Below are 22,620 nucleotides of genomic sequence, written 5' to 3'. Positions count from 1 at the left end.
CTTTAAGAATAATTTTCTGGGGCTACTGAATATTAAGTCAAAGTCAGTAATCTTTACGGATGGGTAAAGTCCTGGCCCACTGCTGTATTTCTAGATCTCAACTGGTTTAGACAATCCCCTCTGAATGAGGCAGACATTTCTTTTTAACAAAACACCACATCTCTTCAGTGCACTGAGTTCTGCTTGTCTAACTGAAAACCTAATACTTAAAAGGATAGGAGCCAGAGTTACTTTGTGCCCTTTGTTCCTGTACATGAAAGCCATTCATTAGAATGACCCTGTTAAGTGGTTAAATCCAAGCAAAATATCTTCAGCTGTAATAGCTAGACTATCATAATAAGCACTTATTAAATACCTTATAAAGACTGTAGCACTCATTGTCTCTACAAGTTTTTTTTTCTCCCAGCTTTTAAAGTGGCTATTAAAGCTGGTTACTTGTTCTTAACAGTGTGGAAGTCATGATTTTGACTGCTCTCAGAGCAAACCTTAACAAGGTGAGGACACACATCTAAATTCAGAATGTTGCCAGAATTATGAATTATTTGAACTGTTAGTAATGGCCATTTAGCACTAAATTTTGCCTTTGTAGTAATTTTGAAACTTACAAAGGGAAAAGCATACATAATATGACTTAGTATATCAACTTGTGAACTTCCTATAGAGCAGACTCAAAGCGTGCTCTTGACTGAGGGCAAACTCCATGATTTACCCTTTTTTTTTTTTAAAAGCAGTGAACAGCAGCGAATCTAAAGGCCACCTCCTGAAATACACCCTACATCAAAGAGGGCAGAACAAGGCAGTTTGACAGTCCTCATTTGAGGCTTCCAAGCATATGACATGGCTTTGAAGCTGTTGCAGCACCCACTCAAACCACCTTCTTCCTACTGCAGCCTGTGCCAGCAAGTGTAGGAGTTATTGCACTCAAGAGCTTCTCCAATGACAGACCAACTTCCTCAGACGTGAATTTGGCTCCAGTGGGATTTTTTCTTTTTTAAATACTTTCCAGCCCTCAGATGCAGCTGTTAAAAAAATAACTCTTTTGTAGAAACTGAATGCAATTAAGCTAGTCAAAATTCACCTGAAGAAAACCTAGCTAATCTGCCTTTGTTCTCCAAGAGTTTCAGTTTCCCAAATGAAAGGGTTTAGAGCACAGTAAAATATTCTTCCCATGATCTAGGAAACCCGGGCTACTAATTGCAGAGCGCGGATTTCACGTGGCATTGCTGTGAAAGACTCTCTGTCTCTCCCCCAGGGCCGTGTGTAGCTGTTCATGACGAACCCGTGGCCTCGCTGCTCCTCAGCGTAGGGAGCTCCAACACCTGTTGCAAGTGAACACCAGAGGGAGCAGTAAACACTTGTCTGGTAAGAAAGAGTCATACTGGGGATGGAAAAAACAAGGAAAATAAGGTACAGCAAACCTCGGGGAAACTCTGAAATAGTTACTGTGTGCTGCACTTTCAAACTACAAGATACTGCTAATCAGGTTTAAGTCCCCACCAGAGCAGAGACAACGAAGATTTTAGAGCAAGTGTGCAGATACAAACACTGAATGATGTAGGCTTACTTGTGCAACGTCTCCCACCCCAGCACTCCACACCCCGATGACACCAGATCTATAAAATCTTCTGAGACTATAAAGCATTATACAAAACCCTGTGTGCATTTAGATATATTAAATGGAAATGCAAACATACTCAGCATAGAAAAGATACACACAGAATGGAATGTGACAAAAAAGGTCATGTTATACATAAACACACAGTTACAACTCTACGGGGTAAAAGCAAGAACATAGTTAAGAGACACACAAGAGACAATAAAATCAAAGATTAATATGCTAACATCAGCAATGAACAAGTAATTACAGGACTACCTCAAATGTAATTCCACTTACCTGACAAAGACAGTTAAAAGTGCTTGCAAAACCAGCAAAAGAAGCATGGTCAAAACTGTAACAAGAACACATTCCCACCTCATACCTTCATCCTTGCACTACTGTATGCAGCCTACCAGGTGTAGGAGTTCCTACAGTGTTTGTCACCAGACCCTGGGTTCAGCAGGGGTCCCAAGGGCTTCCGTTTTCTGACACAGAAACAGAAATGTCCTTACTGGATCTACTGGACACTTGGATTAAACTGTTTACTCAGACTGCCCAAATAGAAGTCACAGTGCTCAGGACCTTGAGAGTTAGCCTGCTACTGTGAAACTGCAGAAAAACTTGGCTCACCACACCATGCTGAGTGCAACCCAGGACTGCAGGTATTACAAAACCTTTAGTTCTGATTGCACTGGGCTCCCTGCAAGCACATGTGTCTCAAGAAAAGAGACAAAACTGACCTTTAGCAGAAGCCTGCTTGGCAGGTGGTTTCAATACCTGTCTGGGGAATCCTAATTATAATGGACCATTTTCATGCAGCACTTCATTTAATAAAGACATTCTCCCCCATGGAGGAGACTTGCTCTGTCTGAAGGACGATCAGAGACCAAGGTTTGATGACGATGGATTGCTGGTGATGAAATGAGCTTTTTATTACCACAGTTCCGGATGTTCCTACAGACCAGCTCTTGCTAGCCAGCCCAGTAGTGTGTTGGCAGCACATCCTTACAAGCGTGGATGATGCCCCATTGTTCAGACATCTATACAATCCAGTCACAGCTTTTAGCATTGACTCAGAAACCTGCTTTACCTTTATGTTTGTTTTGAATGAGCAACAGCACCAACCAGAAACAGAAACAGTGAGACATAGGTTTCAAACATGAGAACATGCTGCCCCAAGGCTATCCTTGCACACAGTTTTCTTCTAGCCCACAGCCTACACTCTTTAGCCCTTGGATTAACACAGATAGTCACTGATTAACTGTGTGCCACTATTTGCTCATAGCTAAACATATGAATTTGGCATCTCTCAGAAGAGCAACAAAGGAAAATCTAGACTCCTGGGTATTTGGTATGTCTCTAATTCTGGCTGCTGTCATGCCAGGCACTTAGCGTGGATGATGTGCCATGCTCTGAATCCCCACCATCTGCTGCTCGTTAGCTGACAAAGGCAGCACATGCCATCTCCCCACTAGCTGCTGCTCATTACTGACAAAAGCCATTCTGTGTTCACAATGTTCTCTCTGTAATAATCTAATACAAAGATGTACAAAGAGCAAAGAAAGAGGAAACAGAGATGACAGAGTAAATTATGAGCTTAACTAAGAATATTAGTGCACTCTTAAATCTCAAGATGAAAATCCTTTCAAGAGAGAGAAACAGGTGTTGGCTCCAAAGGAATAGGTCAGCAGGCAGATATAAAAGTCAACACTAGAGATAACCCATTTACCTCAAAAAGTTTCAAAACATGCAAGCACACATTTCTAGGCTCCTTCCATTCAGGGTCTTTTATTTTGCAAAGTTTTGTATCTTCCATACCTGATAAAAGAAAGATCTGAGTGCTGACAGCATTCAGCTCCCAACCTGACCAGGGCAAGCATTAACCCCAGGTATCTATAATGCTTGGGATGCAACCAGAGGAGGATTGAGGATCTATGCAATCAATCCCTCCAAGTTTCACAGGAAAGTCCTGTTGGCAAAAATTCTGCATTTGTTAAGAAGACCCTCAGCTTCTTTTATAAATCATCTACACAGGTAAAAAGCAGTAGTAATAGCAACACTTCAAAGAAATGTGTGTGACATATACTGGACAACAGGCTGAGGAGCAATCCAACTGATGAGAACCAGAAGATGGGGATGGACTAAAAAACAATTCTCCACTGGGAGATACACTGATGATAGCAGTTTACTCAAACTACAGAGAACTAGAAGTACTCACAAAACATTCACACTGATGTGGTAAATTAATCTTTTTCAAGCTCAATTAGTTGCTTGGAGGAAAAAACAAAGCAGGGTTGTCCCTCAAGTAATAGTTCTTATGAACAACAATGAGAAGTCTCAGCTTATTCCCTCTGTTCCATGGTTTTCCTCAACTCTCTTCCCCAGATAAAACCAGGTTACATTTTTCAGTCATCACAGAAGGCAAGAGTATGAGAAATGTTCTGGGCACTAAACAGCACAAAGTCAGCTGGCATGGGACGTGTTAATGTAACAGGTAAGGGCACAGAGGAAGCATGGAAGATGACAGATGGTATATGGGTATGGGGGTTCTGGCAAGTGTGGGAGATGAAGGAAAGGCCATAAGTGACATGGTTAACAGAGATGGTCCTGCAGAAGAGGAGACAGAAAAGGGACAAAAGGAAGAGACGGAAGAGACAAGACATGAATGGACAACAAGACATGAATGGACAACGTGCAGGTAATTCTGCTTTGCATCTTATTTCCTCCTCACATCCAGACCACTTTTCCACTTCCTGGCCAAAAAAATCCCGGACCAGACCTGGAGTTCAAAGCTTTCCTGTTGAAAGGGGGACAGACAGGAGGAGATGCTACAGCAACAGAATTGATAAAATATTGTTGGATATCCACATTCAACTGTAAGACAAATCAGAAGAGAAAGACTTTCCACATAACCACACCTGTGTGCATGACTGCTCCCTCATGGTCATGCCACAACACAGCATACTCATCTTCACAACAAATGAAGCCTGTAACCAAGCTCTTATTCACACACAGACATTTTTAAGCAAGGTTAACACTTTTCAGTGTGAAATAGTTACTTGATGAGGAATCACAGAAAAAGCAGCTTAAAGTACAGCTGTGAGTAGTAACACACTGGGAACTCAGCCATCTCATGCTGCAAATGCAACTCCTATGGCTTTGTGCTCACCATTGACAGCTCAGCTACTGCAAAGCAAAATCACAGCAGAAAACAAAGAACTCTAATTTCGCTGCAAGGTAGGTTTTAGGAAGTAGAGCCCCGTTCTGATGGAAGGAAACTAAAAAACTGTAGGCTAAAATGATGAAAAAAAAATTGTATCCATAAGGCTGCTTTTCAATACCTTATCTCCGAGCTAGGAACAAATTTAACACCAGATTTGGTCTGTATAAGCCCATCCAACTTCTGATTACTTTATATTGTAAAATACTGGTTGGAAATACTACAAATGTGGAGATTCAAATGAGCACTACTTCCATTCTGTTTTGGCTTATCTGACCTGTTAACAGCAGGCCAGCATAGGATTCACATTGATTCACATCCCTGCAAGTCTCTTTTGTATGCTAGTTTTACATTTGTGAGGGTGATCCAATAGCAGATAGATGTATGGCAAGAGGAAAGAACAGTCTAATTATCTCCATCAATTTGTGCAGCATCAAAAGGATGCTCATCCAGGAAGCTGTCAGCCAATCAAGCCGGATAAAAGTATTTGAAAAAAACCCAGGAAGGACAGTTCTGCAGCAATTTAAAATGCATAGCTGCAGCATAGCCTACATCATTGAGGTTTATTTGAGTCTGTGGTGACATGAACAGCTTTTATGAACTGCCATTTTACAGCTATTTATATTTTATTGTCAGTTACTATGTTTATTACTGTCTGCAATTCACCAGACCCAACTGATTTTGGTAAGGAAATTTTTGAACAGAGAGTCACAAAGCGTATTTTCTTTTTACTGATTCCTGAGTAAATACCCAGTCCAGCCTTCATTAAGAAAATCTTCATAAACATAATCTAATTGTATCAAATGAAAAAAATTATGCAAGGCAGACAACGACAACATTCTTAGACACAAAAACTCCTGGTGTACATCCTATAAATACAAAGAAGTACTGCCATTCAGCTTGTTTTAAAAAGTAGAAGCAGCACACCAAAAGTGATGCCAGCAGTCTCTTTGGGAGCCAAGTAATGAGGAACCTGAGTCACACAGCTGTTGTTATCAGGAACATCTCACTGAAAGGTATAGGTTGAACTTTAGGTATTTTTATTCTTGCCAAAGCTCCCACTGACAAAGCTTCTGCTAGGCTTTAAACAGATATGCACGACACTGATCAATCCTTGCAACAGGCCTATTCTTTAATATTAACATTTGTTAAGTGGGGAAAAAAAAAATAACCTGTCTTCAATGTTACAATACAAGTCTGATGCATTACAAAGACTGAAAAGCATTAGATACTTCATAGAGATAGTTTTAATTCTTTAGAAAGTGAGCAAAGCTCAATGGCTTAAAGCAAAACTATGTATGGAGATTTACACTGCACAGGTATTAAAGCCCCATTATTTAAAAGGGATGGATTACTGGGGTTAAAGAAGAGGAATGAAGTTTAAAAAAGCAGGAGTATTTAACAACTCAAGTATTTCCAGTCAGGTAATTTGAAAGAATCTATTCTTTTTTCCTTCTGCTCTATCAGCAAAGCTAATGCAGTCTTGGAAATGTCCTGGGAAAGGTAAGCTTCTTATAAATTCAGTTTAAGTGTAATGAAAACCCCTTTAAAGTATACACATAGAGAAACTACATTTGCTACGTGAAAATCAGTAATGCCTCAGAAATTTATCAGTTGCTCAAAAATCATATGAAATTTGATTTTTTGCGCTGTCAAGTGAATTTCAGATCACAGCATTATGCTACAGCATAATTTTGCTGTCTGGTTAGCACATGTAGGCTAGAAAGTTTCATGTTGTGGCTGAGTAACATCAACTAAATCTTCCTTAATGCTAAGAAAAAGAAGAAATCACGGACAAGAACCAGATCAGACTTTTTTAGCTCTCTAGAACTAGAAGTTCTTTAGGAAGGATTAAAACTTAAAAACACCTATTAGCAAATTAATTTAGCAAATTTTTTAGAAAGCTATTGTTAAAGTTCATAAAGAATTGGATTTTGATTGGAGAGAACAAAAATTGCAGGGTACAGTCAACAATTTTGAAATGGAAAGAACTAGCTTTGATGGTAGTGAAGGTCAACTTACAGCACTGCATCAGTGTGCTGAAGCAGTACATGCAGGATCCCTAAAAATCACAGAGCATCATGGAAGAAGTGTAAGTCAAGTCAATCTCAATTTAGCCATCAGTTCAGGTACCTCCCCAAGTGCTGTGTTAAAACTGGACACTGAAGAACATTAAAGACCTTAAAGATTAAAGCCTGCATGTTTTTTCCAACAAGATCTAAATGAGGAAAGTGAGAGCAGCTTTGTTCCTTCTCTAACACAGAACACAGCAGTAACACTAGTTAGCCAAGCCCTGTGATAAAAAGCATGATAAGGTCACAGCAGCAGTCACTTACGGCATTCCTTCTCATCACTGTCATCAAAGCAGTCTGGCAGCCCATCACACTGCCAGGCCCCTGGGATACAGCGTCCATTGCTGCACATGAAGTTTCCAGGAATGTTGCATTCATTCGTGAAGTTATTCCCAGGCAACAGTTGGCTGTCTGCGGCAAATGAGAAAGAGGTAAATTCATTGAGGATTTAACAAAGGCAGCAAAAGCAGTCACTGAGCAAGCTGTTTATCAGTGGTTGAATGAAGATGAAACAAATAGACCCTGATCCTGGTTATTTTGCAATTATCCTATCAGTATCCTGTGCCTGCTACTTGGTAGCACTTTATTTTTCTTAAATTCTCATTTTATCTGTTCTCCATTCTCACATACTATTTTGCAGATTTCCTCTTGCTATTTTCTTTCTAGGAACATACATGCAGCCTCTATGCTGGTCAAAGCAATGTTTGTTTAAAAAAAATTCTCTCTTCTTCACAGGGTCAGTCCAAAGAGAATTAAAAAAACGAGTCTACATGAACTCAGTTCTATCCTCCCATGCTTTTGTCAGATTAGTACTTAGCTTGCAGAGTATTTTGTTGTTGCTGTTATTAGTCAAGGGCTATGCACAAGGTAACACACTGACTAATTCATACTAGATTTTCAATTGAGTTTTAAATATAGTGCTTCTGATTGAAGTTAGAATTGAGCTTCTTAGTGTCAGTACAGTCCCTTGGCACACACTTTTCCAAAGGCTAAGAAGGCGGCTGGCACACTGAGTCTGCTAGGTGAAGGGAGCACAGTAGCAGGATACTGGAGATCAAGAGAAGAGTGTGAGAAAGAAACCTAGAGAACTGCTGTCAGGAGTCAGCCATTTGAATCTACCATTTTCCTCATTTGTGCATTTTTTTTGAAAGTAGGTATCACAGAAACATGAACGAACGAACTTGAGTGAAGGAAGGATAATGACACTCAGTGGCTTTAATAAGCATAAAAATGGCATGACCTGTCACAGAGTTCAGGGAAGCTGCAAGACAAAGCTGAAAGAGGAAAAAAAAATATCCTTCCCCTTGTCTTCCTGTTATATTGTAGACTAGTCCCAGGCAACATACTGGTAGGTAAAAACCCTAGAAATACAAACCTTCCCATGTCACAAAAACATGTCCCCCTTGCCAACCTGCATACCTTCATGGTTCAGAACCAGGAAGAACAAACTAAGTTGACAGTGAGCTTAACCACTCACCTGTCATTCATCTATTTTGAGGATAACCATGTTATTTGTGGAACTCTGGAGAAATGGCAGAGCTGTAGTTGGTTCCCTCCACTGCCCATCCCTACACCATCTTGCTTCCTGTTGTTCTTGGAGTCCAACTCCTTCCTCTCCCAGGAAGGCCTGAACACCAAGGGCAAGAAAAACTAATACAACATGGTGAGTGCCCCATTCTTCAGTGCTGCACAGAGCAGATCACAACTGCCAGCACAAGAAGTTTCAGGTAAGACCTTTTGCCTAGCTCATTCCTAAAGCCCCAGGAAGGAATCTGCTTTGGAGAACACATCTACCAAAATAATAAGTTTTATAGCATGAAACTTAGTGCATGAGGCTTTTCAGAAACTTCTGAATCAGCCAAATGTAGATTGTTCCCTTCCTCCCCCACAATGTATCACAATGCTCCATCCATGACACAAGCAAAACTACTAAGTTTCACATCACTATTTCAAAAGACACCAGAGGAACACTTCAGGGAGGCAGTCTCTTTAAGCCTATGTCTGTCTCAAACAATGTATTTCCTTTCAAATGTTACTTCTTGCAAATGGCTGACTTTCCTGGGGAGTTACAAGAATCTGCCAGCAACACAGCAGATGCCTTAATGGAAATTTACTCTGAGCTGTTAAATACAATGTAGTTCAGAAAAAAAAGGTAGAAATAGTGTCTCCAGAGCCACCTGTAACTCTCATGCTGTATGTATCACCTTAAAGAGAGTGACAGCCACCAAAAAGCATGTCCAGACATGCAGTTGGCAATTAGACATCTTTTAGCAGTGTCATCCAAACCTCAGTTTCATTCCCTGGATCACTGCTCTTCCCATGGAGAAACAGCAGGTTTGCTCTCTACACTGCTGCAGCCTGCAGTGGAACAGGCTCATCTCCAGCCCAGTCAGGCAGGGCCCTCACTGCTCCCAGCAGCTCCTGGGGAAATGCTACACCCAACTTTGCCTCATGCCCGAAACCCTGACTTTAAATCAGCAATGGCAACAGTTTGTCCTTGGCTACACCTGCCGTGAAACACTGAACAGATACCAGCCTGTCAATCAGCACCCCCAGCTAGTGCAGCTTTACAGCATCCCTGTTAACTGAGCTCTGCACTTCTGTGTTCAACCAGCAGGACTTTGATGTTGTTTATGGTGGTTTTGCCCCTTACAACAGTAACCAAACACACTGAGCTCAATCTTTGTATCACTGACGTGTACCTGCTAAGTAATGACCAAATGAAAATCACCACACTCAAAGAGCTGTAGGGTGAAGCTCTCAGCATTTACACAACACAACCTCTGCCTGCAACTGGCAGAGAAAATCTACCACAGTAATACAAAATTACAGGATGGCATTGTCAGATCAAGATAGGAAAGAAATAGCTTGGTATTCTTTGCAATGCAGAAGTTCAGTCAATGTACTCTTACATGCTGTATAAGGCATGTAAGAGCTTCAACAATAGAATCTAACTCCCTTCTACACAGTCCCCCTTAAAAGCAGTTTTAGGTCAGTATGGTACTACTGGGAGACTTTCCTGGTCATTTTCATAACTTTCATTAGAATTTACAAGTTCTCAGATGTTACAGAACAGAAATGTCCTGGCTAAGAATAAATCTCTGATATAAAACAGAGTTTATTCAAGCTTGACAACAGAACTAGAAATGACCAAGGCTTTTGCTCTTTCAGAACCTAAGCAACTAAGGCAGTACATTTAGGCAGCAACATCAAAAAGGTGCCAACCTCATGGTATCTCTCTCCATTGTCCTACACTACCTTCTTATTGAACCTCATATATCTCTCATCCAGCCTGCTCCGCCTTCCACATGGAAGAAACACCTATTTAAAATAAGAAGTCCTTCTGTGAATATTTTAAGCGAGATTTCTTTGTGACTTGGGCAGGTTGCTAGTTAAGAACCAACACAGGTCTCACAGCCACCTGTCCCAGCTACAGAACTGCTTTTGCTCCATGAAGCATCCTGATTTTCCCAACAGAAAACATTAACTGGATGCATCTCAAGCACTGTAACACCTTCTGTGCAGAATAACCAAACATCAACTCCTGTGAGATCTACTGCTGTTATCCTGCTGAAAAGTTTCAGCCATTATCTCCACACTCCTTAAATGAAAAAATTTTGACCAAGCTAAATAATTTTAGGAATTTTTAGAATTTCAAAAAGCAAAAAGCGCAAACAAAAAACAACTTCCCTACAAAAGCATTACCAAGTCCTTGTTCCTTTAAACAAATAAATACCATACTTCTACCCTATTAGAATGAAGCAGCATTCCAGGAACAGATATCAAATTTTGTTACCCAGTAAGTTGTTTACAGGATTTCCTCTGTCATATAACAACCTCATCCTCAATATTCTTTCAAAGCAAGGATGTATTACTAACTCTTTCACTGAACAAACAAAAGGTAGTGACAGATGAAGATACTTGCAGACAGCCCTGCTCAAGCTTTGCTGTGGAATGGGAACATGGGAACTCTGACTCGATCTGATTTCAAAGCAACCAATACTTCTCTTAAAACATGACCTTCATCAGCTCCTAGGAGAGTTGCATGTTACAGAGGGCAATTTGAGAGTCACAACCAATGCATCTAGAAACTTGTTTCATGCATTACTCCATGCCCAAAAAATTCATTGGTGGATAAAAAAACTATCAAAATAATGGCACATGTGGAACTGTTTTAAATGGTATTACTCCTTCTGCATCCCTCACACTTTGCAAGTCTCCCCTAATGGATTAAAAAAAAAACCAAAAAACTCAAAGAAATCCTCAGTGCAGTCCTCAGCTCCCAGCCCTCAGGAATGTGATGCTCCTGCCCACTCAGTACACAGCCCAGTGCAGGAGTGCACAGGCACAAGGAGAAGCAGTGTCACAGATACACTCAGAACAGGCATGGAAAGGACCAAACCACATCATCATGTCCATTTTTCTAACAAGGTCCATAAAAATGTCAGGTTTTGTGCAGCCAACTTGCTGCACTGCCTGTTGGCAGGGGCAAAAACTCCTTCAATCTGGCAGAGCTGGCATTCCGAAGTTGACATATTTACCCTGCAGCCTCTTTGATTAATTTTGAATCCAACCCAAATAGGAGCTACACGGATGTGTTCAGTTAAGCAAAGGAGGAAGGAAAGAAGGGGAAAGGAGTCCATTTTCACTGCAACACATTGCTCACTTTAAGCAGCATACCATCTGGGCTGAATATAAAAAAATGGACTCATGTTTCAATCTGAAGGGGACTGAGTAAAGAAAATCAATCTGTTTTAGCAGCCACTTGCAAAAATGTTGGTATCTAAATATTTAATATTCCCCAAAAAAGAATCAGGGAAAAGTAAATGAAAGGACAAGTCCTACTGAGCAAGCACTTCACACTGTATTAAGAAAGCAAGTCAAGGCTATCCTTTACAAAACTACCTTTACCTGAAAGCACTCCAGGGAATTGTGCACATAACAGAACAGATCATTACTAATCACACAGTCCCGTGTCATGAAGAGCAGGCAAACAGCTTGGCCAAGGAGGTTTTGAGGAAGAAATACTGGACACTTATGTGTTCATTGTTCTCATGAACAATGCCAGTAATGTCAGCCTCATGGCAAAAGGGATCTATCACCAAGGATGAAGCATGAACTCTTCACTGCCAAAGCTTTGGCATGTCTTTTGTGGGAATCATGGGATCTTCACAAGATACTTTCAACGGATTGCTGCTTAAAGCTTTACATATGTGAAGAGAATTATTTTGATCAGGATGGTATGTAGCTGTGAGCCTGAGGGTTACTGATGATACTTTCCTGTCACACCATGCACACATTATACTCCATACTCATTTTTAAATTCTGCTTAAAACCCTCCCAGGTATAAATCCACACCAGGTTTGAATTAAGCACATCAGAAATACATTTTATCTCTACTGATATCTGCAACATGTTATGAAAACAAATGAGAGATACTACAGCAAGTCAGTAACTGGAATTTGCAGCAAGATGGCATCCAAAAGACATACCTTCAACACCTGCAAATATTTGATCATCAGCAAAATACATCACAAATAAAGAAAAGCCAGCAATATTAGCAGACCTGAACAAACATTATTTGATCTTCCTTCTGTCATCTTAAAAGACTGCAAATGAACACTGTCAAGTGGCTGGTACGCTATTACAAGATTTGATTCCTCCGAGAACACAAAACCACTTCCAAGCGCTTACATTCAGGTCCAGTTGCTTCTTCAAATTTAGCCCCACAGGATAGATGTTTCTTTTCATACCTCTTTATATTGACATGAAGCATGTGACTCACTCCATGTCTACTTTACAGAGATCTACTAATGCAGGTGATGCGCTCAGAGGAGGAATTCAAAAGCTGAGCACGAAGAAAGTGCTTTGCCTATAAACTTCAGTTTAACATGTGTATGCACAAGCTCCACTGGCAATAGAAGTATGTTGTCAGCAAGGTAACACCAGTGGCATTAAGGCAGACTTGGATTAATGCTCACTGCACTGAAACAAAAGGCAGAGGCAATTTGAGCTTATGGGAGCAAGTCAGGACTCATGCAGTCACCCAGAGAGACTGTGGGACAAACATGCTCAATCTCTTTATTACACTTCACCCCTTGTTAAAATGAAAACAAGGCACTCTAGTTTTGAAGAAGGCACCCATACTGAATTCAAGCATGCAGGGTATAAAAAGATTGTTCATTAACAGCACCAAAAAGCTAAGGAAAATACATCAATGAGTGTGAAGTTTACTTTCCATCTCTCAAACAAACACCTTTGGGATTACCCAAAATGTTTGCAGCTCACTGTTCCCAAGTGTATCATGTAAATGAGCAAAAATGCCAGTCTTCAGTTTAATCTGCTTTCCTGTGCACTGCTGCAAAGATCCTTGCCAGAGCAGAAGAAAAGCATGCCTGTGCACATTCAGGCTGGCTTTGGGATGCAAAGAATAAGACAAGCACTCTCTTGCTCTGCAGTGAAACCTCAGACAATACCTAAGCCATCTGCCACAAGTAAAGGACACCTGCCATTAATTATCTGACAACTCCAATCCCCTTGAATAGTTTTAATCCCTATACTCCCCTATCCTCATTTAAACTGCCTGATAATTAGAGTGCTTATGCTATGTTAGAAGTTATGAGGGTTATTTATACAGGCAGATTGACAGTCCCACTGCAATACAAGTGTTCAAAAATGTTTCTTCATTGAAGCAACAGGTAATTAGTGATTACTCAAGGAACTCCTCATTGATCAGATTCAACTTGGTCTCCTTCAGTTTTACATGTGACGTGGTATATTTGGTATCTGGTATTTTCAAGATTTAAAATGAATCAGTCCTAGCCAAAAGATCAGAAACGCCTATGGTAACTTCAAATTAAATGCTAAATATTACTGAAGTCAAAGACAATGGGAAAATCATCCCTCTCAGAGCACTAAAATGGATAGCTTCTTTTAATTTAGACAGAAAAACTACTGCGGCAAGGAACACTGACTAATATCCAATGCCCATCATTCACCCATTAATTCCTCACTTCAAAATCTGACTTTGTCAAACTATATAGATCAATTAACCCATCACGGTCCCCACCATAAATAACACAATATGCATTGAACACAGTATCTTCTTTCAGTATCTTACAGCATTAGTTGAAGCAGCTGACACATTCCCTGTAGTAGGTGGCTGCATTTCAGCACTTAGCCATGGAAGCACCTTAATTAAATATGATCTTCTAAACCATTCCCTATCAAACAACCATTTGCTTTTTCCTTGCAACAACACATGCAGGAAGTCAGCAGAGGTGAACAGGCTTACTTTAATCCTGCACCCTTCATGGCTGGATTCTATATTTGGGGGACTGGGCATTTCACTAAAGCTTCCCCATTTGCTTGTCTCAGCAGCAGTGCAGCTGCTCAAGTGCACACCAAAAATAAATCCCCCAAGTCTGCGGGCTCTCGGCACACTCAGCGTGGTGGAAGGGAAACGGGCTGTGGGCCATTAACAGCGCAGAGTGAACACAGCTCCAAACTAGCACACATTTAAATAGAAAAAGGAAGCAGAAATAAGTAGGGAGGAAGGAATACTTTCGATTACTGAACTGGGTGTACCTCAAAAGACAAGCATTCTCCAGCAAGAAGGTCAAATGGAGATTTTATGCTGCTCTTACCCAAGCTAGAGCTACCCACACCACTTCCTTAAAGAAGCGGCAAAGATAAAAACATTTTATTTTTAATACCTTTAAAGGACACCAATTATGTGAAGTCTAACAAGGGCAACTGCCAGATTCTGCAGCTGGGACAGGGCAACCCTGGTTGTGTGCACAGATTAGGAAATGAGAGGCTGCAGAGCAGTGCCACAGGAAAGGGCCCTGGGGTCCTGGTCCATGCGAAGTTGGATCTGAGTCTGCAGTGCCCTGGCAGCCAGGAGGGCCAAGCCTGTCCTGGGGACATCAGGCACAGCTGGGCAAGGGAGGGGACTGTCCCCTCTGCTCTGCACTGGGGCAGCCTCACCTCCAGTGCTGGGGGCAGTTTTGGGTGCCACAATATAAAAATGAGCTGAAGCTATTAGAGATTGTCCAAAGGAGGGCCATGAGGATGGTGAAGGCCTTGAGGGGAAGCTGTGTGAGGAGCAGCTGAGGTCACTTGGTTCAGCATGGAGGAGACAGGGGAGACCTCATTGCAATCTGCAATTTTCTCCTGAAGGGAAGAGGAGAGGCAGGCACTGATCTCTTCTCTCTGGTGCACAGGGCCAGGACTCAAGGGAATGGCCTGAAGCTGTGTTAGAGCAGGTTTAGGCTGGATATTAGAAAAAGATTTTTCACCCAGAGGTGGCTGGGCATTGGAACAGGCTCCCCAGGGAAGTGGTCACAGCACCAAACCTGACAGAGCTCAAGAAGTGTTTGGACAATGCTCTCAGGCCCAGGGTGGGATTCTTGGAGTGTTCTGTGCTGGGCCAGGAGTTGAACTTGATGATCCTGACGTGTCCCTTCCAACTCAGCATGTTCTACGATTCTATGGCATGTTGCTCTAACACCACCCTGAGGAAAACATTATCTTTGTCTTCACAAAAACAAAAGACTAAAGGATTTATACACAGTTATGAAAAAAAACCTACAACAGATCTTAGGGCAGAATTTAGATTTCATTATTCCTGTCTTTCATTTAACAATACACTTGCAATTACTCAGCATCAGTTTTTGTATCCAACAGATGTACCTATGAGAAATAAAATGGAGAGCAGGGGTAAACAAGGAGATAATAAGCTCATGTGATCCATCACATTATTACAATTTCCCAAAAATCAGGCAAAGCTCTGCATTCTGCCCAGAGAATACTGAGATCATGCCTGAAATATGATAGCAGCAAGACTTGAATCTGATTCATTCAGCATCAAATTTAAAGGAGTGCAACAGAAGAACAACAGAAGTGTTTAAATAAACCCTTCAATTTAACAAGAAGCACCCTGGGTTCTATTGTTTATCTAATAATTGGGAGGGGCTAGGTTTAAATTTTCTCATATGATATTCTACGCCAGTAAAAAACTACCTACCACAACTAAGTTTATGTTTCCCAATCAGAATCAGAACATTAGCTTTCAAAGATCAAAAGCTTATAATTGCCCTTTGAGACTTGTTTCTGCAAGGACTTTTTTTGTGGTGTACAGATGCAAGAGATCTTAAAAGGCTGCTGTTAACCACATTTTCTTGCTTAAAAACATGTATTGAATTACCTGCATTTCAGGACCTTCAGAGAAGATAGTTAGGTGTGCAAATTCTGGGATGTTCCGCCTTACTAGCTGGGCAAATTCATCTAGGCCTTGCATATGATGTAAGAAAACCCCCACATGTGTTCTGTCTGGAGAAAACAAACAACTGAATTCACTATTAGGTTATTTCCTCACAGACAAGTGGTACTTCAAGATGTTCTGTTGTGTGACATGACAATCACTCAAAGCACTGCTCTAATGAGAAGTAATCACAAGGACTGGCAGAAGTTAACTGTGAGGCTGTAAAAGTGATAATTCTCTGGGAAAAAAAAAAAATCTCCATTATGTCAGGTGCTTTAGGAGCATTTTACTATGGCAGTGGTTAAAGTATGCTCAAACTTACAGGCATAAAACCCACTGAAGTCCTTTAGAATTGGTAGCTGATACTGAACACACGCCCCCATCTTTTACATCCCAGCATACAAAAACAACAATGCCCAAATATGCAGCAGTACAAAAATACAGAAGGAGAAAGAGTGCTTCAACAGGATGCTAACAAAGTATCATCTTGCCTCTTCTTCAGTGAGTAGTCACTCAGCACTTTTAACAATATTTAATATTTCCATAGTCTTATGTCTCACCACACGGACCAGACATAGAATCAACTTTTGCAAGTGAATGCAGTTTAAGCAAAAGCTACATGTTACAGGAAAAACAAACAAACAAATTGATATCATTGACTAGTAGGCAAAAGACTGTTTCAGCCAGAAAGGAAAAAAAAATATCCAACCATACAAAATGACAACCCATCTTTCTTGAATCCTGGTCATAAATTCCTGTCTTCCTCCTACTCCACAACAGGTGAGCAGCAAGCTTTAAAAGTAAGTTAACCTGGAGCCTTATGCCATCACAAAAGAGAGAGAAAGGAACGTGCATGCCCCCTCCAGATCAAGAACACAACAAGGACTGTAGCCTTTTCTCAGGCTAGGTCAGGTAACCTAAAGCAAATACTTCTGCTATTTTCAATTGCAATCTTACAAAGTTGCTCATCTTTAACAACTATGCCACGATTGCTTCTTTAAGCAGCAAAGTTTTCAAGAGCACTAATTTCCTATTGGTAGCTGTATATCACTCTTCTTCAGCAAGGAAAGCTGCCTGTCAGAACCAAAGAACCAAACATGTCACTCTGTGTCCCAGCAAACATGTAAATGGTGAAGGCTGGTTTCCCACACTGACATCTTACTGGTGTCACAGGAACCTCCCTGTCCGATTACCAGGGAGTCACCCTGGCAGTTGCATTCCTACTACCAGCCACTGTCACTGCTGGGACTGAAACCCCTACACAGTGGGTGGCTCAGTGACCCAGTGGGTGCACTTGACTCTCTGGACACCCCACACTCACATCATCAGACAAGGTATTCTTACTGCATTAACCCTGGTTTCTCATAGTGCAGTCTCAAATCTCTGGTTTCTTTAAGTAATTTAATCATGGTGCATAACACAAAACCAGCTAAAGCTGGTGCCTCTGGAGAGGAAGCCTGAACAAAGGAATTCCCATGCTCTCATACCCTCAGTCTGTGCTGCCAATAGTCTGGGGTCTTCTTACTGAGTCCTTGGCTCCTGCTGTGTCCCAGTGTCTGGTCACCTGGCCACTGCCACAGGATGCTGTGCGCTCTGCTGTGCAAAGGTCAGCACCAGGTCACAGCCCCTTCCTTGTCTGGGGCTCCCAACATTTCTCCCACCCAGGCACAACCTGCAGCTCTCACTGCAGCTGCACACCCAGTGCCTGCTCCAAGTGGATCCCTCAGCACTGGTCACTGACAATTTCAAAGGTGTGCTAGACACACAAAGTGCAGGGCTCTGAAAGCAAACTCACTGGGGAATAATGGTGGAGAAGGCAAACCAAGATGAAGCTGTGGTAATGATGATCTTCCTGATGATAGACATTGGCAGAGGGACCTTCCCCTCTGCAGAGTTTGCATTTAAGATGTGACAGCACATCAGGAGGGGAAGATAAGCTGTGCTACTGGTCATGAGGGGAGAACTTGGGCTCTAACACTGCATGAAAAGGTCACACCTCAAAAAGAGCCTGGAAGAGACAGATGCATGTGAGGCTCCACAGAGGAACCAAGCCCAAGAAGGGCCAGGATGCAGGACAGAATAACAAAACAAAACATTAACACTGTCCTTAACAATAAAGAAAAAACTCATAACCCTTCACTCAACAACACTGAGCTAATTTCCAAGTGTGAGGAGATTGCTGACAGATAATCATGATTTTAATCTAGACAAGAGACAGATCTGCAGACTTCCCTACCCTAGGAAGGCAACTCAGCTCCTGCTTTGAAGTCTTGCTGTAAGAAAAGAAAACAAGGAGACCAGAAACCTCTCTCCTGAGACTTCTAAAAAAATCTGGAAGAGGGACAAGAATATTTTTCTAAATACACTGAATCAACAGTTAAAATTAGAAGAACTACCAGAGGACAATCAGAGTCAAGGAAAACCCATAGTTTAAGAAAGGGGAAAGACTGTAACAGGTAGTAGTGATAGCACACCGATGGCGAATATAGGATAGTATTCCTAAACCAAAGCATCACCTGGAAATAGATGATAACCTCTTCATACACATGCAAATCCAACACAGAGGTAAGAGTGAGACTGAAAAGAGGGCATACATGAAGACCATGTGTACTGGGTGACAAAAATTGATGCAAAGTGAACTTAGAACATGCCTGAATTTTTAAGGAGAAAGGCAACTCATTGCTCACCAGCTGCAGAATCTGTAACTGGACCCAGTTAGAAAGAAACAATTTTAACAAAACAAGCCAAAACAGAGCCTTGATTTTCAGGCTCGGTTATGATCAGCTGATTTTCATCTACCCTATACATATGAAACCATGACAAGCCATGGGGCAGCCACAGCAACACCCTGCAGACTGACAAGGAGCTCTCACCACTCTCACAGTATTTTGGAGACCCCTGCTAACATACTAGTCTAATCTGACCACAGGATACAAGCTTCTTCAAATGTCATGCTCCAGGTCCACTTGAAGAGATTTTGACATTATTTTAGAGCTGAGAGGTTTCTTTTTATAGAAGACTGTGTATTTGCCCTTTACCTCTGGTCACATGTCCTTCACTAGGTAAGCCTCAGAGTTAAGTGGGAGCAGAAGATGGGGCACAGGAATGACACAAGTATACAAGTAATGGTTATTTATTTGATGTTAGAAATTTTCTATCATCACTACCAGAGACCTAGAAAATAATCATTTCAAGTGAGAAATAACAGCTTTTATGACCATTTACTCAAAGTATGATTTTCTCCCATTCCAACTGAGCTCTTTGACGTGATTTGCCCAGCAATAATAAAAATTTATCCAGAAGATAAAGTTACTTGGTGTTTGTTGATGCTTTCTGTAAGCAAAACCAGAAAAATAAATGTCATTTGCATTTTGTCAGTAGGAAGCATGGTCTTAGACAGATATATGGCAGGGATTATACTGAAGTGAGGGTCTCACTCTTTTCACTGGAGTTTAGTTTCACCTTATGTCTTTCACTTATTGCAACAGAAGCCGTAGCCAAGAGCAATGATGTTGTTTCCCTATAGAGGAATGAACAGAGTGCCTCCACACAACAGGACATTAACATGGGGAGCACTGTGCAATCTTCCTGCAAGGCACTGGTGACCGATTCTTTCCAGCAAATATTGCCACAGCAAGATACCATTCCACATACCACGTACCCCAAACTGCTTCTGAGCTAGCAGTAAAATCAGGGGGTTGAATGCAACATAGACAATCTTGGAATTTGGCTTTTTCAACAGTTGCTGTGTTTAACAGCACAGTAAAGAGTGAAGAATACTGGAATGAAGGTAGACAGAGGAAGATTTAGCAAAAAGCAGAAAAGCTTTTCTCAAGAGCGTGAGAAAAATGAACTTTCCCTGGGGGCAGTGGATCCAATTGTAGACAAGTAACTCTGGAAAGGGCCACAAAATAAAAAGACCAAGATTCGGTGTGTGTAGTATAATAACTTTCTTCTTTTTCCCACTTTTTGCTTCCTGACAGTTCTGTTTCCTATATTTCCTAAAATCCTCTGCAAAGCTTCTCAAAAGAAAATGAAAAAAAAAGGTACCTTTTATAGGTACTATAGATAGGTATCCTGGTCTCAGAAGAAAAAAATATCCTATCTACCCTACTCAAAAGTACCTGTGAGACAAAAAATCTCAGAAAAAAAGCTTCCCAGTATGCTCTCATTAAGAAAGATCACATATTTCAGCCCCTAATCCAAATATTTTGAGCATCTCACTTGAGCCCTCTTGCAGCTTCCAAACCTGGATGTGTTTCATTCAGAGGAGTCAACCCAGGGGACAACTCAGCTATCAAAAATGAATACATTTCCGGTTAACTACAAAACCATTCTCACCTTTTAAGGCTTCATCCAACAATTTTTGCATCAGGTATTCTCCACTGAGCCAAATCAAAACTCAGGAGATCTCTAAAACCCAATGCTGTAACTCCACACATCATTTTCCTGGCTAAACAAACTGAAAGATCCACATTCCTCCTGGCACCCATCATATTTTTGTATGCCACAAAGTGTACATTCTATAGAAGCTGGGGTGAAGACATGTCCAGACAGATCATGCCAAGCTGGCAAACACTGAGGGCTGCAGAGCAAACCCATGAGCTGGGGAATCACCTACAGAGCTGCACAGACTGGGGTCAGAAGAAACACACAAGATCTCGGGAACCTTATGAAAATTTTAAACAAAACAACAAGCTTAATATATCAGTAAGCCAGAGAACTGAAATTGCATAGACAAAAGACATGGATTCTACAAACTCAGTAACAAATTTTTGATTCTCAAGTGCATAGTACTTGGTTCCAAGGCAGAATATATTGTTTACACAAAAAATCCGAACTGGAATTTAGGGTGTGCAAAGCTCATAAATTTGCCAGTCTTTTCTTCAAGCTTCTTGGAAAGTAAGCATTATCACTGCAGTGGCACCTGAGGCTGGCCAGAACAGAGGTTCTTCAACACCTTGCTCAAAACAGTAATGAACAGCAGTTTCAGCATGCTGCCATAAGGGTTAATTTTAATTTTGATTCTTGTTGGCCTGGTTGGCTATTTCCATAAATACCAACCCAGCAGATATAATTGCAAAGCAGGTATATTTGGTTCCAGTCACTCTGCCAATTTAGTGGCAACTAATGTTTGAAAATTGCAGGGTGTAAATTTAGCATAGTGGGTCTCACATCATGTTTTTACTACCGGAGATTGTATTTGATTAATGAGAATTAAAAGAAATACTACACTTTATGAAAGCTTTTCTAGTTTTCCCCCAAATCTCTGGAAAGAAAGAAGCAAGAGAAATCAAACTGTATTGACTTGGTAATGATGAAAAAAGTACAGCTCAAAACTGTGCATTTCTGAGTTTCAGCAGTCATTTTTTTCAAGTTGATGAGCAGAGAATTACTAGTGCCAGGCAATGCCAAGACTTCTGCCAAGCAGCTATCAAATCTTGGTAAGACAAAACAAGCAGCAGGAGATGTCTTTGGAATACAAGGACAACCTGAACATATTTTCTCTGTAACAACAATGTTCAATTTTCTTTCACAGCCCCAAGAAATCAGCGAATGGCTAGCTCTAATTGTGGCTCTCCCAGTACTACTCACACACACATTTGCACCTTCCTGTCCTTCTCACTCACTGCAAGTTCAAAAGACAATGAAAACTGTACATAATAGGTATTTTTAAGGACACTTTGTTAAGTAATACATAGTGCCCGACTTGACAACCACTGCCATCAAAGAGACCATCAGTGAAATGCACACACAGACACTGGGTGAGGTTTCTCCTACTTAACAGAAGTGTGCAACAGAAGCATCAAAAGCAAAGCAAGAGTCAGCGTGGCAGTGCATCACTGCTGTTATGACAACTGATTCTTTCTTGGCAGAACAATGTCTCAACCCACTCGCAGTCCTTACTTGCTTCTGCTCATTTGGGGTTGAATTTTCCAACCAAATACCTAAGCAGACTTAACTCCAGACTTACTGAGGTTTTCAGTTTTTCAGCACCAGAGCCTCTGTCACACATACCCTCCCTTTATAAACACAGACCTTCATTTAAAAGAACAGGAATTTTGCAGAACATTGAAAACTCACTTTTCTCCTGAGGAAACCTGAATTAAAGACACTTGGGAGCAATAAAGCTCTTAAAAAGGCACCTGAGAGTCTTCATGGACTCATTTCTCTAATTTTGATTCCCAGGTACTGCAGTAATTTTCTTAAAAGTCAAGGTGACACATTCTGCTCAGATCTTCTGAAGTGTTGCAGTCAGAGCTCCCTCCTTCACTGCTGGAAAGCCCAGTAAACTCCAACCATCCATACACTGAGGTTTTGCCTATTCTCTGAAGCTACTGCATTAGCATCAGAAAAACAGGCCTCACAGGTGACATACAAAGCTCCGAGGTTAACAGACCCTGCTATAACTTTGGAAAATTAGTTAAATGCTTCAGAAAGGTTTCACACACTTTGCATCAGACAG

At 41.1% G+C, this 22,620-nt stretch overlaps 1 protein-coding gene across 4 annotated transcripts in view; it reads right to left on the bottom strand.

The window, feature by feature from the left end:
* Nucleotides 1–22,620, bottom strand: part of LDLRAD3 (low density lipoprotein receptor class A domain containing 3) — a 105,137-nt gene that overhangs the window by 63,368 nt on the left and 19,149 nt on the right. For all 4 annotated transcript variants that reach the window (XM_031505051.3, XM_085580197.1, XM_085580196.1 and 1 more), the window contains exon 2: nt 7,154–7,300. In XM_031505051.3, the coding sequence (XP_031360911.1) occupies nt 7,154–7,300 (147 nt within the window). The remainder of the gene's footprint in view (nt 1–7,153; nt 7,301–22,620) is intronic.

This window comes from Lonchura striata, chromosome 5 (genome assembly GCF_050655825.1).
Source record: "Lonchura striata isolate lonStrDom1 chromosome 5, ASM5065582v1, whole genome shotgun sequence".
NCBI classification, from domain to species: domain Eukaryota; kingdom Metazoa; phylum Chordata; class Aves; order Passeriformes; family Estrildidae; genus Lonchura; species Lonchura striata.
This window is presented reverse-complemented; position numbering and strand designations above follow the sequence as displayed.